This window comes from Cynocephalus volans, chromosome 5 (assembly GCF_027409185.1).
Source record: "Cynocephalus volans isolate mCynVol1 chromosome 5, mCynVol1.pri, whole genome shotgun sequence".
Lineage (NCBI taxonomy): Eukaryota > Metazoa > Chordata > Mammalia > Dermoptera > Cynocephalidae > Cynocephalus > Cynocephalus volans.
The window spans coordinates 101,980,464-102,002,250 of record NC_084464.1 but is presented as its reverse complement, the minus strand read 5'-3'; the positions used below and the strand labels follow the sequence as shown (position 1 = coordinate 102,002,250).

The 21,787-nt window shown below is 34.3% G+C and overlaps 1 protein-coding gene across 3 annotated transcripts in view; it reads left to right on the top strand.

Moving 5' to 3' along the window:
- FBXL4 (F-box and leucine rich repeat protein 4) overlaps positions 1 to 21,787 on the top strand; it is a 65,096-nt gene that overhangs the window by 29,926 nt on the left and 13,383 nt on the right. For all 3 annotated transcript variants that reach the window (XM_063097438.1, XM_063097437.1, XM_063097439.1), the window contains 2 exons: positions 3,944 to 4,188; positions 11,011 to 11,224. In XM_063097438.1, coding sequence (XP_062953508.1) covers positions 3,944 to 4,188; positions 11,011 to 11,224 — 459 coding nt within the window. The remainder of the gene's footprint in view (positions 1 to 3,943; positions 4,189 to 11,010; positions 11,225 to 21,787) is intronic.

The window sequence follows — 21,787 nt, the reverse complement described above, 5'->3', positions numbered from 1 at the left end:
TTTAAATTATCTGCAAAAAGTAAATTATTTATCTTCTGATACAGGGGGGTTGTTTCTTTGCACTAACTGCTTAAAAATTCTACTGAAATAACTTTTGATTATTGTAGTTAAAACAACAAAATTTTAATTAATTCTACAAATTTTAAAGTCCTACTGTTTCCAAGATCAGATGATTTCATAGGTTCTTTCAAACAAAAACAGACAATTCCTATATTATTTAAACTCTTTCATAACATAAAAAAGTTTTCAACTTTTTTATGAAGCCAGTGTAACACTGATTAAGACAGCATACAAAAACTACAGACCAATTTTATTTATGCAAACAACTTAGATAAAATAATGGCAAGTAGAATTATTTTAAAAGGATAATACAACAAAATCATTCAGGATTTATTACTGAAATTCAAGGGTGTTTTGATATTAGAGAATCTTAAAAATACCATGGTACTAGGTCAAAAGGAGAAAAATCCTATAATCATCTCAGTTATTGTACAGAGCCAGTTAACAAATGACAGCCAGATAGATATCCAAATTTTTACCTATTTCTTTTAAAAAATAAATACTTGTTAAGCTATCTACTAATTGTCTTCTACTGAATATTATAAACCAAAAGCTTATCTCATATTTAATTATAAAACACTAGAAATGCATTGTCCCATGTGGTAGCCACTAACCATATTGAGCACTTGAAACATGGCTAGTCTAAACTGAGATATGCTGAAAGTGTAACATACACACAGGATTTCAAAGACTTAGTATGAAACAAGAATGTGAAATATCTCTAATACTTTTTACATTGATTACGTGTTGACATGACAGTTTTTTAACATATTGCAGAAACCAAAACTAATTTCACTGGTTTCTTTTTACTTTTTTAAGTGTAGCAACTAAAAAATTAAAAATTGCATATGTGTTTCACAAATTACATATGTGGCTCACATTCAAATTTAGGTCAGGAAAAAGAAACAATGTTATTTAATATTGTTCTGGAAGTACTGGCCAATACTAGTAGATGTGAGAAAGAATTAAAAGGCACAGCTTTTGGAAAAGGAGGCTGTAAAATCACTGTCATTTGCGGACAATATGATTATATATAAGAATACGCAGGATAATAGACTGAAAACTATTAAGAACAGTAAGTAAGTTGGCAGGTTACAAAGTTAATAGACAAAAATCAATAGCTTTAAGAACTCTAGGAACATAAAAGTTCATTAAATGATAAATCATACCATGCCCTTGAGAAGGAAGGAACAATAAAGTCAGAGTGTCAGTTTTCCTTAAAATCGTCTATGTATTTAATGAAGTCATAATCAAAATACAAACAGAATTTTTTTTAATTGAAAAGTTTATCTAAAAAAAAAAAATGAAAATGCTTAGGAAAAGTTTGGAAAAGGAGGAAGGGCATTAGTCCTTATTATCATTTGCAACCCAACTATCCAATGCATTCCAGCACACACACTTTTAAAAATCTAGAACAAAACTAATTTATTTCACCTAGAGGGGTATTGTGGGAGAAATAATGGATAGATAAATGGAACAGAATGGAGTCCAGGAACAGAGCAAGAGTAAAGAAGGAAACATACGGGAAACTCCCTTGGCAAAAGGTTAAATTTCTATAGTTAAAACAAAAAAGAGCTGCAAATAAAAAAGTCTCATACTTTTTTTCTTTTTTTGCCTTTCAGAATGACAAAATTTAAAGTTTGATAGCAGTGCTATCTAGGATGTAGGTGAATGGGTACTTTTATATAGTTTGTGGATATATAAATTGATGTGAACATTCTGAAAGGCAATTTTGCACTTAAATCAAAACTTTTAAATACATGTAATTTGCCCTAAGGATATATTTGCAAAGTTTGCCAAGATGAACATACTCACATAAAGACAATAATAAATAATAAAGACAATGATATTGCATTATTTGCAAGAGGAAAAACAGGAAATAATGAGAAACTAGTTGAATTATGATGTTACATCTATGAAATTGAATGAGGTGGGTCTGTGTGTGCAGATATAGAAAGCTATAGGATATATCTTTAAGTAAGAAAAGCAAAGTGCTGGACAATATATATTAGTATCATTCTTTTAGTCCAAATCTACGAGTATAATTTCATACACATTTATCTGGAAGAGATCAGAAAAACTGTTAACAATGTTTATTTCTGGGGAGATTTAGAAATGGGGGTGGAAAGGGAGAAACTTCTCATTTTCTATCTTTCTTCAGTGTTTGGTCTTTCTAATTTTTTACCTGGATTTTTTTTTTCTTTTTTGGTATAATATTTTACATGTCAGCAGGGTTATCTGGATGATGGGATTTGTTAAAGAAATAATTATTCAGTCGCAATACATATAGGAACCGTTGCCATGGGATTTTGCAGTGGGGGATAGAGATTGACCTCAGCTCCTAATACAGTATGGGCAAATGGGAATTTATAGCCAAGGAGCAAGTTGGTGGTCCAGGGATGGAAAATTACTATGAGGAAACATCAAAGTAAGGGGGATTCTGGATAAACCAACATAACAGGATTCTTGCTGAAGACAGGTGATCAGACATTCATTACCTGGGGGGTGGTAGAGAGGAAAAGTGTTCTTTCTAAACTGACTTAACTGGGATCTGTGCTAAAACTGAATTTTACAAGGAAGTGCACAGATGGGCCTAGGAGAAGGTTCAGAAGACAGATTAAATTTTGGTCAAACAGAATCTTTGTCAGCTTTTGGACTACTTTTTAAAATTTCCTTACATTTCTCTGTTTTTATAACTCTCTCTCTCTCTCCCCCCTCCCTCCCTCCTTTCCCCCCTCCCTCCCTAGTGCTATTTTTAAAAATCTTAGTTCAAATTAAGCTTAGATAGTCAAAGCAATTGAAGAGCATTTAGGTTAAAGAGCATAATTATAAAACAAAAAAATTAGCTAGATAAATACACTGCATTAAATAAAAAACTCAGCCTTCTCATCTAAATAAGATTTTTAACATTTGGCAAATATTTGATCTTTTTTCTCTATGATTCTTGGTTCAGAATAGGCTATTTAAGCGGTAGTTCTTTAAAACCTAGTTTAGAAGCCCCCAGCTGTTCACCATTAAGAAAAAACAAATGTTGGACTAGTTCAAGGAGAAAATTTGAATTAGAGATAAAATTCTTGTTGATTCCACCTTCTTAATACTTTTTGTATCTGCTGCTGCTCCATCATCCCTGCCAGTTGTCTTAAGCAGGCTCCATATTTTCTCTTTCTTTGACTTCTGTGTTAGCCCCCTGGCTGGTTTCCCTCCCTGTCTCCAGTAGCACCCCTTGCAAGATCTTTCTAAAATACAAACCTGACATGTCACTCTGCAGTTTAAATCCCTTCAAGACTTCTTATTGCTTTCAGGATAAATCCAAACTCCTCTGTGAAGGTCATTGTAACCTGGTCCTTACCACTAGACTCTCTTCGCCCTTTAAAGATAAGCCTTCCTGGCATAAGTACACTTTCACTTTAGAGTTAGGCCCATGTCTTGTGTGAGGCTCTAGGTGCATTCGGTGCTTTTCTTTTTCAAAGCTATTAAAACATGTCTTTGTACTTACCAATCCTCGTTGGACTGTAAGCACTCTGAGAACGGGAACTTTTTCTTTTCTATCATGAGTGTCTGGCATGTGGTAGATGTTCAGTAAATGTCAAGTCTGAAAAATCGTATTATTCAATAGATTACCAAAATATATCTTTGTACCCTTAGAAAATGAGTAGTCAGCATGAGCTGAGCATACTTGGAACACTTTTGAAATGCAATATAGTCTTATGCACATATGATTTCTTCACATTTGGATAATTCTGTTGAATGTTGATTTATTTACTTTGTGAAAATATTGTCATAAAATATTTGACACTATTGTTCTTTATTAAATCACATTCTATGTTCTTAATAAAGTCATATGTTTTTCATTCTCGATGATCTTGGTTTCTCTTTTATACAGCTCATTCAACTGATTCTGAATCATCTTACACTACCAGACTTGTGTAGATTGGCACAGACGTGCAAACTGCTGAACCAGCATTGCTGTGATCCTCTACAATACATCCATCTCAATCTGCAACCATACTGGGCAAAACTGAATGACACCTCTTTGGAATTTCTACAGACTCGATGTACTCTCATCCAGTGGCTTAATTTATCTTGGACTGGCAATAGGGGCTTCATCTCTATTGCAGGATTTAGCAGGTTTGTGCAAAGCATTGTTGAGGTTTTTTCATCAGCAGGCTATACTTGCAGTGTAGTAGTTTTCATAATAAAAGTTTGAAATTTTATACGATGTACTTTATAGAAGTAAATCCATTTTGTGTATCATTATGTCCAGAATGCTGCTGCTTATAAAAATGAATGTGTTTTACCATCCTCTTCAGCTAAGCTTAATAATAATATGAAGGGAAACTATACCCTTTACCTAATAGTTTTTAAATCCCAAGTAACTTTCAACACAGCTTTTTTTCTTTCTCATATTTTCAGCACAGGTGATTAACACATTTAAAAAACTATTTCCAAATCAAAATCTACCTCTCTAATGTGATTTGTCAAAAATGGAAAACAATTTATTATAGAACATTTTTAATTAAATCTTAATTACATGTGCAATATATCACCCAAATTTAGAAGCTCATTTAAACTAATTATGCTGAAAAGGCAGTTGCATGCTAAATAGACGACCACGCTTGCAGACCTGCCCAGGTGTTTCTGCTCCTTTCTATTTAAGCATTTACTTTCCTTGCTATTAAATGTCACCTGTTAAACATTTGAAAGCTTACACAAGTGCATGTTCATTTAGTAATGCCATAGTAATTTTTCTTATGATACAAACAGGTGTTTTTCTCTTTACCTTGATGGTTGCTCTCATTGTATGTTACATATAATCCCATCATTTTCATAAAGTTAAATAATGGAGTAGAAACTTTGGGGAAATTACTTGTTTTTAATTAATGAATACCCTTTTATCCTATTTTTGAAAGTGAAAAATGAATTACAGCTATCCCTACATATATCCCCCATGGATGCATTCTTGAACAGTGGTTTATGAATTAGAAAGTTGTATGTGGAGCCTTGTCCTCTTGACTTCTGTTATAAAAATAAAGATGCAGTTCCAGAAATAAATATTTGGTATTATTAGATTTGGATGAAGTAATAATGTTTGAAATGGTAACATTGTGTTATAAATGCTAACACTGATAGTTTATGCATCAGAGTAAAAAATAAACACAAGCAGTTAAGACTTGTGGCAAATGTTGAAACCATGGATGCATTGAGTTTCATTCTTTTCTGCCAGAAATAGAACAAGGGGATGGGGTTCATTGCTAGACATTTGACAGCTGGCCAGTGAAACACAATTTAGTCCTTCCTACTTTCCCTTGCCCCAACACACACATTCTTCATCTGCAAATTTCCTTCTCTGCTAATAGGACCAAGAACTGAAGCTAGTGATGACTGTGAGTATTTACAGCATGTACTGTCAATCATAAACCAAGACTGACTGAATATGAGAGCAGATAGAACAGGTGGTGTCAGTAAGCATTATAGTACATTATAAGGACCTGCAAGGTATTTTAATTACCCTCATAGCTCTTTCTACAATGTTTCCACTATTAGGAATTTACTGTTTATTTTCACCCTTTATGTGCAAGGATTGTCATGGGTGGTGTTGACTATGTGAAGAGATTATGAGATTATTTAGTTCCTGCTTTCAGGCTACAGGGAAGGTAAAGATATAAAGATAAACATATAAACATATCATTTATATATTTTTATAAATAAAATAACAGGGTGGCAACTGATAATCGTAGACATTGAAGAAAGCACTGGTAGTGAATGGCTGAAGTCCACCTTCTTTGGCCAAGTGCTGCATATGACCACGGTAATATTAAATCAGTTTTTTAGAAGTTTTTTTTTAATGTAGCTCATTCTCATCCATGAGAAGAAACATCAGTTGTGAGACGAAAACTTAGCAGTGCTATTTTTTAAATTTTAGACTGGTAGGCTGGTCATTTAGCTCAGTTGATTAGAGCTCAGTGTTGTAACATTGAGGTCAAGGGTTCAGATCCCCATAATACACACACACACACGAAAAGGATAAATTTTAGACTGGTAATGGATAAAGATCTTCTTTTGTAAAGTTAGAGCTCCAATCTACTTTTTCACCAGCAATTCATCTTCTGTTTTCAATTCACCCACATTAGTTGCTGTGGGCCTGATTGAATAGTCACAACAATGCAGACATAAATTTGAGTTCTCCATATTTTACTGTAGTATTTCATCTGGTAAAGAAATCCTGATAGCATTCCTTTAAGCGTAGTGACTATTCCCATTAAAGAAAGAAAAAGTTTAAATAACAGGGAGAGAGAATTTTGGGGGGAGGTGGGGGCATTTTAGAGTTTTGCCTACTGATTGCTGTTGGCCCCTTGACTTGACTGCTGAATTCGTAGTCATTATGGTTTGTAGGCAGCATTCCCAGAATAAACAATAAATATTCATGGCTTGATTATTAATGAATAATCTATGAATAAGTATGGTCTATTTATGCTCATTACTGTGAAGAAGACTTATTTATACTACTTTAAAGAAAAAAAGTACATTTTAAAACTAGAGAACAGTGATGATGAACTGCTCTTTGAGCAAGTCTTTGGAAAAAAGTTTGATGTAGTTTATTTTTGTTGCTTAAAAACCTTATGCTCACAAGTTAGAACTGTTTAACTGGATTTAAAGAACTTTTTAGGAATTTGTATGCAGAATAGCAGAGAAATAGGTTAAATTGGAATAAAGATAACTTAAAACTTTTAATCAGTTATTAAAATCCTATTCCAGCTACAGTTTTGTGATGTGCATCTTTGAGTACTACTCATGCATATCATTACTCATTAAAATCATGTCTATTATAATTCCACTTTTCTTTTATAATACAGTCCCCTAAAGCCTTGGATATTCCTTTGCTTCGCTGCTTGTTTGTGCATTAAAGATTAATCACATCATTCTGTTCAAAAGCCTTAGGTTCATTTTTCCATGACCATTTGTCTTCAGATAGTTGCTGAATCACCCTGATTTCTACCTTGGCTATGTGTGGGTTTTTACCCCAACCCCTCTACTTGCATGAAGTAGTTTATATTCACTCCTTCAGGAAACATTCTTGAATGCTTTCTGTATTCAATAACCTTATTAGATATTTTGACACAGAGCTACAGTTTTATGGTATAAAGAGCTTATTGCCCACTCATATATTTATTCACTTGTCTACCTATATTTTATACAGTTGTCTCTTTTAGATTGTCAACTCCTAGAGAGTAGAGACAATTTTAAGACTTTTTCCCCTTCTTTCTACCATTGCTGGATAATACCATAATAGTTAAACAGGAAGTTTTGTTTTTAATGTCTTTGTTTTGGATGATATATATTAAATAATGTTCCAAGTTATTTGGAATTAAAATTATGTTAAATACACTGTTTTATAAAACTTAGTGAGGGTCAGCTAACAAAACATAAGATTAGGAAGCAGAAGCTATGGACATTTATATCTAATTCTTCCCTTACCTTTATACTTCAGGTGGATTGTGAGACTTCAGGTGGGTTGTGAGGATTACTGTCTTTTATTTTGTAAAGAGTAAACTCAGATTAAATTGTTCATTCATGTGATGTTAATTATTTTAAGGGTGCAAGTTAACATTTAGTAAATTATTTCTTAGGTACTTGTATTACTCTGGGCAAATTAATTCACCTCATAAGGATAAGCAATTTATTTTTTCTCCAAAGACTCCTTTTCTCATAGCAGGAGACCTAATTTGGAATTGTTTATCTGAACTTAGGTCTTCCCATAAAACCTTCAATATCAAGAAATATATTATGAGAATTTACAATATAGAGTGACTAGACTGCAGGAAATAAAGAGGCTATAGTTTTCCTTTCAACTGACCAGTATCACAGTGAGATGAATACGTAGTTGGCCTAGACAAAAACATATACGTAATTATGCATTAAAATAAAACTTGACCAGATCTGCTCAGAGTAAAAATATGCACTATAGGAATTTTGAGAGGGAGTACGTCAGATAGTATAGGTATAGTCATTATCTTTATTGTGTTTTCAAATTCTATCATTCATTAAATCAACTTGAGAAGTTTTCGACTGTCTATTAACAGTTGGCTTTCTGATAATTGGCTCGATAGCACTCTATAAATTCTTTGGAGGGGAAAAGATCAATAATGAGAGTAAAGAGAAAAGGATGTCAAGACATTCTAAGTCAAATATGAAAAAGAAATGTAGAACAAAATGCTTTGCCAAATAATGAAGACCTTAGATAAGATGGCTAAAGCTTTTAATTCTGAGTTAATATACTCATTTAACTTTGTGATCTGCAAATAATTTAGAATTATCAAATCAAAATAGGATATGCTTTAATTCTCTGAAACCCTACATCCATTTCTAGACTGGTAGCTTATAAATAATGAACTCTCCATAACTACTATGTGTACTCAAGGTAAAAATGTTAATTTTGCCATATTTCCTGGGAATAGTTTGACCCTATTAAGGGAAAAATACCCTGAGTCACTAGAACTTAGTTTGTTCAAGAATAGAGAAAAATTAAGTTTATTAAGTGAATTTTCACAATTGGAAGATTTACCCAACTGTCATCAACTGTTTTTTATGTGCCTGACAGTGTGCTGAGTACTGCGTACACCAAGGATCTGTTCCATTGCCAAAGGATTTGAGGCAGCTGTAAGGAAATTGTGGTTAAGAGAGAAATAGTGGTTGGGAAATAGATGATAGAGTTCAATTTAGTGTATAGGTAATATGTCATAATTTAATATATATTGCCTACCTTTGAAGTAGGTCCAGAATCTGAATATTTATCACCACATTTGGTGCTACCACCTGGATCCAGTGTGCCATCCTCTCTTCCCTGAATATTTCAGTGGTGTCCTGATGGTCTGCCAGTTTTTGCCCCTGTTCCTCTTCAGTCTATTCTCCACACAAAAACCAGAGTGATCTTGGTAAAACACAAGGAGGTTGCATCACTTCTGGTTTCAAAACCTCTGATGAGTGGGAATCCCATCTTCTCCAAATAAAAGTGTAGTATATTGTGTGGCTTTATAATGTCTTTAATGAAAGTATAGTATACTGTGTGTCTTTATAGTGATACACACTGCATGAACGGCCCCCTCACCTTTCTAATCTACTCCTCATCTCCCTGTCACTTGGTGCCCCCTGCATACCTCAGCCTCCATACTGTTCCTCACTCTGCTTATTATCCTGCCCCAGAGCCCTTGCACTCACCTTTCCCTTTGCCTGGAATGCTCTTCCTCAGATACCTGCTTTGCTCACCCTCTCACCTCCCTCAGTCTTCACTCACCACCTCACTGAGGCTTCTCTGACCACTCTATCCACTCCTGACACTTTCTTTTGCCCTTCCCTGCTTTTATTTCCTCGTTGGCACTTTTTACTCTCTAATACAGTATTCATTTTACTTGTTTGTTTGTTTATGGTCTCCTTCTCTCACCAAAATGTAAATAAGCTCCAAAAGAGCAGGGACTTTGTTTTGTCCACTGCTGTCTCCCTGTTGCCTAGACTACTGCCTGGGTGTAGTAGAAGCTCAATAAATATTTGTTGAATGAGTGAATGAATGAATGCTTAATGCAGACTGATACAACTAGCAAAGGAAACAGAAATGAGAAGGGCTGGAAGAGATCCAGGAGAGGGAGGTACATGAGGGGTGTCCGAATTTTAAGGAAGGAGTGGGCGGTTGTCTGAAATGTGGCAAATATATTAAATAAGATGTGTGGGCTACTGGGTTACTTGCCATATTTAAAATAAATGAATAGCAACTGAATTTTGTTGTTTAAATGTGAGTTGACCAAGATTTATCTCACATTTTAATGTTTGTGGGGTGCTCTGACCTTTACAAACTGCTTTTCACAAGGTAGTGTGGTGAGTACTGTTACTTTTACAAGTCTGCCTTTTACAGCTGAGGGAATGCTGAGACATGGATAAATGCCTTTTCCAAAGAAGTATTGGAACAGAGCAAAAAAGTCTATCTTTTGATTTCTAGTCCAGTATTACTTCCTTTATTTATACAGGTGATGTGATTTCATCAAAATTTATTTTTTATTTGTATTTATAATCTTATTAAGTCATTCAGGAAAAAAAGATGTGGCATAAATTAAGTGACAGCAGATCACTGATGTGACACTGATGGGTCAGGTTGTGTCAAGAGACCTGGATAGTAATAATTGGTGCACTGTGTTAAGAGTTCAGTTTGTTTAGTTGATAAAGTTTTATGGATTCGAATACTCCTAGATTCATGTTTACCTTTAGATTGTTTTCAGGTGGTGATCATAAGGACAAGACTGTTTTTCCCCCAACTGTAATGTAACTAAGATAAATTCTGTGATTCCTATTCTGATAAAGCATTTTATGTCCTTTACCTTAGATTATTTCTATGTATTTTATGTGAAGCTGCAATTGGCTATTTTGAAATAATTTCAACATCAAGCAGTCCAGGTGCTAAATAGTAACAGCTACAAGGAATATCTCAGCAGTGCAGTTAAACCAACCTAGAAATTTTCTGAGTTGAGAGGAGGCTAGTCTGATTGAGGTCATTTAATTAAAGTTGTCACTTCATGTGCAGTGCTCAAAATATATTTTACAGTACTGAATGGGTACCATTAAGGGGGAAATACCTTCCAAGAGTTTAGAGTTATGTTTTGTGTTTTGATTTTACCAACTCAGTTACATTCTCTGCTTTCTTAATTGTCCACTTAGCCTTAGCTGACTCTTTAAATGATGTGAATCCATTGTGTCTTTTCAGATTGAGTTATTTTAGTCTAACTGTGCATATTTCAGTATGTAGTGAATGACAATTTAAGTGAAACAAATTTTACATTTTCCCTAATAGAAATCCATTCTTCTAAGCATGTTTGCTTGGAGTTGATGTAATTCTAAAGTTCTTGCAAAAATAATTTTAGTTTCATAAAATTTTATAAAACAGGGATTTTTTTTTTTTTTTAACAGGTTTCTAAAGGTTTGTGGATCTGAATTAGTACGACTTGAATTATCTTGCAGCCACTTCCTTAATGAAACTTGCTTGGAAGTTATTTCTGAGATGTGTCCAAATCTGCAGGACTTAAATCTCTCATCCTGTGATAAACTACCACCTCAAGCTTTCAACCACATTGCCAAATTATGCAGCCTTAAACGACTTGTTCTCTATCGAACAAAAATAGAAGTAAGAATAATTCATCATTTATATCTTTGCTAGTGTCATAGCCAACCGAATATTTAGTTGTCTTTAGTTGCTTGTGATGTGATTTCTGATTTTTAAATAAAGCTTATGATGCCATCTGACTAAAATCATTAGAGCTGATCCAGTCATTTCAATGTTATTTAGAGTCCATTATGTTTTTAAATTATAAGGAAATGTTTTTCTTCTTTGTGTTCTTAAAATTTTTGTGATGCTGTTCATGTTCTCTGGTAAAGAAACAAGTAGTGGACTGAGGTGAGATAAAGTGCTAGCAGGGAATGAATTAGAGAAAGAGGAGGATAGTATGCAAGGGTTACATTTGCTTGGTGGGGGAGGAGGGAAAAATGGAATTTATCCAGGACCAGACTTAGGGGTTAAAATTTCTAATACAATTGTTATGAGTCTCATTTTATTATTATTTTATTTTATTTATTTATTTATTTTTAAAAATGACCGGTAAGGGGATCTTAACCCTTGACTTGGTGTTGTTAGCATCATGCTCACACAGTGAGCTAACCGGCCATCCCTATATAGGGATCCGAACCCATGGCCCCATGGCCTTGGTGTTTTCAGCACCGCACTCTCCTGAGTGAGCTACGGGCTGGCCCCCATAAGTCTCATTTTAAAAAATGGAATCATGTCATATATATTAGTCTACTTGCTTTTTTCATATAATATCTCTAGGACATCTTTCCAGGTCAGTAGATGTACTATCTTAACTCTTTTCACTAACTGTAGTGTATGTTATACCATAATCTATTCAACATTCCCCAAATGATCAACATTTAGTTTTTCCAGTCATTTTCTTTTTACAAACCGTCTATCAATGACATTCTTCTGTGTGTAATTTTATATATACATGCTATTGTTGATGTAGGATCGAGTCCTGGAAGTGGTATTGCTTGGTTAAAGAGTATGTGTCTGGGCCCCTATAGTGAACACCCACTTTCTGTCATATATTTTTTCCCTCTACTGCAGGCCAGTTGGCTTTCTTTCTGTTCCTTGAACATTCTGTCCTTGTCCTGGCTCAGGGCTTTTGCTCTTCTGCCTGTCTGGTATGTTTTTACCAGCTCAATACAGGCTGCCCTCTTTTCAGCTCAGTGTTCAACCTAAATATTTTTTTTTAGAGATGGCTTCTTGGGCACTGATGAAAAGTAGTCCCCCTTCTAGTTTGTTTCTTTCCTATCACGCAGTTTTATTTCCTTTTTAGCATCCTTATGACTCTCTGAATTGGTATTTGTTTTCTTGCTTATCATCTGTCTGCCTTCTCATATTAGGATATAATAGTAGGAGCTGTGTCTGTTTTTTTTCATTGCCATGTTTCCAGCATCTAGAATAGTACTTGGTGAAGACTGATTCTCAATACATTCAATTAAGTGAATGAATAAAGATAACCAAATTACTTTTCCAAAATGATATACCAGTGATTTTCCCACTGTAGTGTACACTTGCTTGTCTTTTAATGTTACCTTGGTCAAGATATTCAACCTCTTGGTATTTCAGTTTCCTTATCTCTAAAATGGGGATAATAAAAATACAGATCTCATAGGGTTATTGTGAGAATTAAGTTACATGTAAAGTACTTAGTCCCTGGAACATAGCAAACAGTACATATTTAAAATTAGCTACTAATAACAGTAGTAGTAGGAGCAGTAGTAATATCATGGCAATTTTGTAGTACGTTTTGTTATCTGGTAGAGGAAGACTTCTCACCATTCTCACCATTCTTTGTAAATCCTTTTTTTTTTTTTTTGGTAAATTCTTGTGTATTTATTCTTCCATATATGTCTTTCAGCAAGGATGTTATTAGAAGTGTGTTCAGTATATTCCATTTTGTTCTGTAATAAGGCTTCCCATTTGTTCATATAGGTTTTGTTTTACATCCAAGAACATGTTATAGTTTTCTTCACTTAGGTCTTACATCTTTCTGGTTAAATTTATCTGTTGCGTGTTACAGTTTCAGGTGCTGTTTTCTCTTCCATATATTTTTAAATGTTTATTGTTAGTATAGAGGACAATTTGTTTGTTTTTGTATATCTTGTTTTTGCTTATCTTACTGAATACTTAAAACACACACCCACACACACACCCACACACCCACACACCCCTGAAGTGTTTTTTCTCTACTCTTAGCAACAGTTATCACAGAAGACAGACTTCTGTGATCAAATGGGTGGGGATTTACCCTCACCAAAAGCAAAGCAACCACTTCCACAGTGGACACCAGCTGGGTGTCCTCTTATTCAATTTCAACACTATCTACTTGGAGATAGTGTTAGATCCCACAAATTAAATCCCCAAGACAGCTTCCCACTTCAGATGCAAGCTATAAGTTGTTTTACCTGTGCTTCTGACTGACTGGCTATAAAATGGTGTTCCCACAGCCCCCTCCTTGGTTTCAGTTAATTTGCTGAGCATCTCACAGAACTCAGGGAAACACATTTACTAGTTTATTATAAAGGTTATTACAAAGGATACAGATGAGACGCATAGGGTGAAGTATGGGAGAAGGAGAGCAGAGCTTCCATGCCCCCCTGTCACCCTCCAGGAACCTCCATGTGTTCAGCTATCCAGAAGCTCTCCCAGCCCCGTGCTCTTGGATTTTCACGGAAGATTCATTTCATAGGCATGATTGATTAGATCTTTATCCAGTGGTGATCAACTTAACCTTCAGCCCTTCTTCCCTCCCAGGAGGTTGGGGGGTGGAGCTGAAAGTCCCAACCCTCTAGTCCTGCTTTGGTCTTTCTGGTGGGTGACCGGCCTTCATCCTGAAGCTACCGAGGGTTTGCCAGCCATCAGTCAACTCTTTAGCATACAAAAAGACAGCACTTTGGACTTTAGGATTTTAGGAGGGATGAAGACCAAATATCTATTTTTACAATATTATGTTTTCCAGTGTAGGAAATGTTACTGCATTAAGTAGAACTTCATAAATAATGTGGAATAATAGAGTATAGCAGGTTTAACAGTGTTATTCCTAATATGGTGGGAATGTCTTTGATATTTCTTTTTTTTTTTATATTTATACAGCAAACATTTGAGTACTTATTAGATGCCAGGTACTGTTCTAGGCACTGAACTTCAGTAGTGAACTAAGGCACTGGAACTTCAGTAGTGAACTAAGCAGACAACTCCTCTTGCAGTTTACTGTTTTTATATGTTGTTTCATGTTGCTTTGTGATAAGTGGTAGTCTTTATCATTTTTAATTTGATTAAGAATATTTTATCAAAGATGTGTAGTATATTAGGTTTTTTAAGCCTCTGTTAACACTCTCATCTTGTTTCTTTTATTTATGAATATAATGATTTATATTGAACAGTTCTTACATTCCTGGGGTAGTCTCTATATGTTTTTTATTTAATACATAGCTAGGTTGATTTCCTTATGTTTTGGAGCCACATTGCTTGGGACTGGATGCTGACTTTATTACTACTAATTGTGTTGCTCTGGGGAAATTTCTCAACTCCTTGTGCTTTCCTTTCTGTAAAGTAGAAGTAATAATAGCACACATCTCAAAAGGTTGTGGTGAGGATTAAATGATTTAATATAAGTAAAGTGTCTACAACACTGTGTGGCTCATAGTAAATGTTATATTATGGTTTATATTTACAAGTATTTTTTACATCTGCTTTCTTAAGTGAGACTGAGCTATGGTTTTCCTTTTCATTCTATTTTATCAGGTTTGGGGCTAGGATTGTGACAGCTTAGCAAAATGAATTGGGAAACTCCCTATCTTTTTCTTTGATCTGGAATAATATGAATAAATGGAAATTATCTGTTAAGTAGAATTTACCTATAAAAGCATCTGAGCATATATAGTCTTTTTAGTGGTAGATCAGAGTAATTACATTTTTTTTTAGCACATACCTTTATTTCCAATCTGTGGAAGTCTTAAAGTATGTGAGTATGAGAACTTATATTTAATGTATTCTCAGTTTTGGGCAGAATGTTTAGCTAGAGTTTAATAGGTGAGCTGGTTTGGAGGGAAGAAGACTTTTGATTCTAGTTCTGCATCTGCCAGTGACAAGCTTAGTGATGTAGATTAAGACATAGTCTCAGATTGCTAGATTTTTTTATTTATAAAATAAGGGGACTGTTGTCCCTGAATGCCAGTTTAAGGATGGTATTAGCCCATGTTTTCGTTGGTCTATGGTGAAATGACTCACCATTTCTGTGGATGTAAAATTGTCAGTTACCTTTTCTTTGGTAGGACTGTCCATTCTGAAATTATGCCATACTTGCTTTCATTGATTCATTTACCATTTTATCTGCCTGTATACTGTAAAGTCTGAGATCCTTTGAACAAGATAATGCCTCATTTAAAAATTTTCTGATTGTTTAACTTTGAGAAGAAATATAGCATACTTAATTATTAAGTGAGCTTTTGAGAAGAAAAATAGGGTAAAAACCAAAAAAGTCATGTTAACTTGCCAGGCATCTTACATTTGTGATGTTTTGTGAAAATATATCCCATGAGATGCTTTTGAAATGTTATTTATTAACATGATCTAAGTGTCAGAGAATCGTTAGTGTACAGTTTTCTTAAATTTACAGCTTCAAGAGACTGATAGAATATGACTCTATTTTTTTAAAAGGTGTGATTTATGAGGATTGAGAAGATTTTCTGTGTCAAGAGTGGAAATTTATACATGTGTACCTAAGTCTAGATAGCATCAGCTCTCGCTTCCCTCAGTTACTTAAAGTTGTAAAATCATTGTATGAATGCATTAAATAAAGTTTAGGTTGTAACCTATGTTACTTTCTATTAAATTTTTTATTAGGCCATCTGCTAAAATACCATAAAAATCACTTATATATTCCACAGTTTTTCAGACATTGAATATGTGAAAATTTATAAAATTGATTTTCATTGATCTATAGTTGACTTACAATAAAATTAAAATTGATGTTATTTTAGTGCTATAAATGGCAAATTTAAAATTAAGCAAAACTTACCCAGGCAGTGTTTTCTTTTAATGCTTCCCAACTCTGTATTCAGTGTTCTCCACCTATACTTGACTCACTTCTGTTATCTCTTCATTCTAGGGATCTACATCAGACTCCCATGTGGGCACTAAGTAACTCAGAGGAAAAAGGGGAGAAGGCAATACAGTCAGCTGTTTTTGTTTTTTTTTTTAACAGATAGAAGCCACAGCATTGGTATTCATATCTATTTCTAAACATTTCTCTTGTCACTTAAGCAAAGCATTACGTCACTTCCTTCTCCCTTTAATACATGTGCCCTTTTAATCCTGCACTTAATGATGCTGATACAGGAGAGCAAATGGAATGAGAAGACAAGATTTAGGAGGCTCGTCTCTCTCTAAACCTTCCATGTAATCACTGGCAGTACATTCAGATGTTATAGAGTCTGTTTTGAAAAGCAGGAGCAGCAACTGATTTCAAATGCCTCTGCTTGCTCTAAGGAAGTATATGAGAAGAAAAAGAAGATATGAATTTGAGCTTTTGGAGAGAGGTCATTTTGTTTTAAAAGAACTACAAATTATCCAGTGCTACTTTTACTCTTGTTTTTCTTAATTTTAAAATAAGTAAAAATTAATATCATAAAATACCGAATCTAACATATTACCTCAGAGAGGTCAAATTATGATGTAACAGAGTTAAATTTTATGTACTTATATATAACATAGTACATTTATAAACATAGTACATTTAAACATACATAGTACATAGTAAACAGTACATTTATGCCATTTTAAGGAAGTCTGTGTGCATAGTGAATAAAGCTTTAGAAGATTTTGGAGACCTGGGTTTTAGCCCCAGAGTTTGGGAAACTTACCAAATATATTGTTTGCTGTCCTAGACATTTTGCATTATTACTTATTTATACCAGTCCAGTGATGGGAGGTGGTATTCCCTTCTTACAGATGATGAAATTAAGGTCTCAAAAGATTAATAAATTGCCCAGTGGCACAGAGCAGTAATTAGAGTCAGGATTTGAACCTAGGTCTTGTGGCCTGGGTGTTGTAGTTAAAATCGTAAGATATGTAAGAGCATAGAATGGTAGTTATTTTAGTAGCTTGGCTGCCTCTATCTAAAATAGGGATTTTTTTTTTTTTTCACTACATATTCCTTTTCTTTTTTTTTTTTTTTTTTTTTTTTTTTTTTTTTTAATTTGCAATTGCTGAGGAAATATAACATTGTAACTAACATATACAACATTATAATCCAATGTAAAATACAAACTATTAAGTCATATTTTATAAATATGTTCTTGTCTCAAATATCTTTTAGAGGAAAATGGAATTTTTGTCTTTTATTTTTATTATGAACAAACTTAGTTTGAAGTCTTAGTTGTTCTGAATTTATAAATTATACTTAGTTATTTAAATTATATTTAGAAACATTTAAATTACACTTAGAAAGTTTGTAGAATCAATACATAATGAGCCGCTTCAAGGGAATGGTTTATATAGGCTTACTTTCAATGTTATTCTATAATGGAGAGCAGCATTAGGACAGATAATCCTCAAAATAATTTTGGCATATAAAATGATGTGTTGTTGATAGCTAGGTGATGTGTTCTTCAGTGATTAACCATAACCAGGCATGCTTCAGGCCTGATTACTCAATAAGAATGAGACCTCAGGAGAATGAAACCGTGGCATGGTTAGAATAGCCTTATATGCTGGGATGCCTCTGTGGTCCCTCCCTGCACCAATGGTTGCTCAGAATTTTTAGCCTTATAAGGTAGTAAAATACAGTTCCATTGGTTTTCTTAATTTATTTTCATGAGATCTTTTTCTTTCTTTAGATGTGTTTAGGATTGCAGTGAAAAATCACTTCATCAGAGAAATACAAACGTCTTATAACATCAGCCAAAAAAACTCACTAAATTTGCAGGAGCAGTGGCATAGGTATTTTGAATTTTGTAGGTGCAGAGCAGTAAATATATGCATAGTAAGGAACAAGATACTATTACATTAATGAGAGACAGAGCGGACTTGTATACGATAAGCCCAAATACATGCCAGCAATGTCATGTCACAGGTTTGCATTTGGTTGGAGGTGCTCTGTGTTGGAAAACCTTTTTAGACGAAATGACCCTTGAGCTGAGATTTTTGGCCCTGTCTACTATGTGATCCCAGAATAACTAGTGAAATGGGTTGGCAGATAGGGGAATTTTTTTTTTTTTAACTGAATCTGGTGGATCTTTTAGAGTTGAATAGAAAATGCTTTAGGCAAGAGATGGGAACTTAGGAAAGAAACTTTACTTGTATTTAGTTTCTTCTACCGTCTGTGGCAAAGAAACAATTATAGTAGAGTTAGGTATTGTAATGATTGGAAGGACATTGGTTCTATCCCTTTTCCTCTCTGTTCATAAAGTTCTTATGTATGATAAACATTGATTGTAAGCACTACTTTAGCCATACATGGTGATGTATTTTTGTGAGAGTAGGGCCATAAAAATCTAACTCACTAAATAGACTTCTAAATACTTAAAAATAAAAACTTTTATTTTGAAATAATTTTAGACTTATAGAAAAGTTGCAAAAAGAAAAAAAAAAAGATTTCTCATATACTTTGATCCATCCAGATTCCTCTACTACATGTGTAATCTTTTTTCAGAACCATTTGAAAATAAGTTGAAAACATAATGGCTCTTATCCCTACAGGGGCATTTTAAGTAGAAGACATGATTTACCCCTAAAGGGGCCTATATCTGCAACCTACTCATAAATACTTATGTTCTAGGCTGAATTAATCTCCCTAAAATTTGTATGTTGAAATCCTAACCCCCAGTATCTCAGACTGTGACTGTATTTGGAGACAGGGTATTTAAAGAGATAATTAAAGTTAAATGAGTTCATTAGGGTGGGCCCTAGTCCACTATGACTGGTGTCCTTATAAGAAGAACAAATTAGGACACAAAGAGTTAGGGAACACCATGTGAAGACACTAGATGATAGCAATCTACAAGCCAATCAGTAAGAGAGGTCTCAGACTTCTACCCTCCACAACTGTGAGAAAATAAACTTCTGTTGGTTAAAGTATATATATTCTGTGGTACTTTGCTGTGGCAGTCCTAGAAAACTAATACACCTTGTAAAAGATGGCATAAGAATAACTTTTTAACACACTGTTTAAGAAGAGTCTTAAGTCCTGCTTGTACTAAAACAATCTCAATTACTGTTTGAAATTTGAGCCTGTTTACCTTTTCTTTGGGGAAAAAAAATATCTGGAGTGGGGGATGAGAGTGGGTCACATTAGGCAGCTCAGTAAGAATGTCATTCTGTTGCTTAGCAGCAGACAAGAAAACTGAGAGTGTTTTTTAAAAGTTGAAGTTATAAATGGAACACCTGCATTCAGTTTTGATTGCCTCACTTCAAGAATGATAGAGCATAAATTGAAAGAATCTGAAGAAGTGAAAACTGATTATAGGTATTGTAGGGGAGTAGTATATGACAGTAATTCATAAATGTGGTTCAGCAACTGTTTACTTGGCCAACTAAGCTGTGTCGATAGTTTCAAGGACCCCTCTGCCTTCATCTTCATGAGCTATTCATGAACTAGAGGACAACAAAAGTAGTTAATATTTACTCTGTTGGATTTCAGGATATCAGCACTCTGCTACTTTTTTCTGTGCCAGTTTATTTGGCAGTGTATAGAGAAGTAAAAATGCGTACCACCCTGTCTATTGAAAGCACCAGGGCTTTCCTACAAAAGATTATACACTGTCTTTTGAAAAGAGTACGATATGATTTAGTGCCATAAAATTGCTTTCTGACATGCAGATGTAGTGGTCTCTTTACTACATGCTTTTTTGATTTAAAGAACACATTATTATATATTGGTACATAGAGCAGGGATGGCCTTTCTTTTAGTAGATCCAATGCAAATAATAAACTCCGACTGTAATACCAAACTTGTATGGCAAGTGAAGGGGATTGGTCTCTTACTTGACAAGGCCAGTCCTGATAACTAAGACCAAGAAGAGAAAATGAAATAGGAAGAACCTACTTTGGTCACCTAAATTGACTAATGTAGACTGTCATTTGCTGTCATCTAAAATGCAGTCTATTTCAGACAGATTAATTTAGCTAGATAACATATAAAACAAAAGGATATTAGTAATTACTTTGTTCTTAAACAGAATCAAGAAATTATGATTTTTAGTAACATAAGTTTAATTTGTTAACTATCATATGCTAAAACTAACAAAGTTTCTTAGAGTCCTCAGTTTATGACTCTCCAGGCAAGAATATTTCTATACTTCTCTATCCTGAGAAGGCCTTATAGAAGTTCCAATGGGAATATGAGGCTTTTGATGGGGGTGTGTTGTGTGACCTGAGTGGAAGGGTTGTGGTTCAGTTACCGTGAAGAAGCCCGACTTGTCAGTGCAGTGAGTAGGGACATCATCTCTTGGGAGACAGATTCATTATCAAGCACAATCATGACAGTGACCAGTAAACCAGGTATAAGAAATCTGCCTGGGAAGGATACTGTTCATCAGAGATGACTGATTAAGCTGTTCTCTCACCATTGGCATGTCCTAAAGGAAGCCAAATTACAGCTATAAGACTTGTTTGGTGAGCTTAGAATGAGACATTGAGAATTAATTATGTGACTTAAATGCTTAAAAGCATCTGCACAGAACAGGTTGACACCTTTATCTGAACAGGAAGGAAAGATGTGCTTTTGGAAGAGTAAAGTGTTTGGAACAGAGCACTGTCTTAGCTGGGTATCGTTTAGGTGAATAGTGTCAAGCAGCGTATGCCTCAGACTCTGTTTACATGCTTCTGTGACAGTCCAACCCTTACCCCTGTGATTGAAACATTCTTTATGTATTCAATAAGGTTACTGTCAAGTCCAGCTGGTGTGGAAACTGCCATGTCTTTCTGACTGCAAATCTCTGCTATCATCCATTATGGGTTGTTATAGAAGTAGATCAGTTTAGTTATCTGTGAGGAAATATGCATTCAATTATAATTGTAGGAGAGATCCACTACAGTGGTAAAAAAAAGGTTCTGAAATGAGACTGCATGGCAAGGCAAAGGTGTGTGAACATTTAGTCTTAGATTTTGTTTCATCACACACGTGCATTATTGGAATTTGACAAATTATCACCAAAACTTGTACTTTAGAGCTAAAATTCTGAGTCTGTGGTCTAAGGTAGCTATAAAACATCTACATTTAGGTTTAGAAAACTTTTCTTTTTTTTCCTCAAAGAAATGTGTAAGACATTAATTTATATCATTTATGATCTTTAACCTTTTTTTAAGAGATCAGTCAGAATTCTAACTTCCCCCTGTAATGTTGATCTTAAAGTTTAACTTATAGAAGACAGTAGTATTTTCAAGTTGTGATTATGCATCAGTACATAATTTATACCATATTGCATATTTAAACTGTATAAAAGAGAACAATATTCTCTTTCACTAGATGGTTCATAGCAAATCTCTTTAAAGTAATTGAATTTAAAAATTCCAGAAGGATGATTGTTTATTTCTACATGTGGTTACTTTCACGTACTTTAGTTCTCAGTATACTTCAACTTTTGTCCCATATTCCCCTTCGCCAAATTT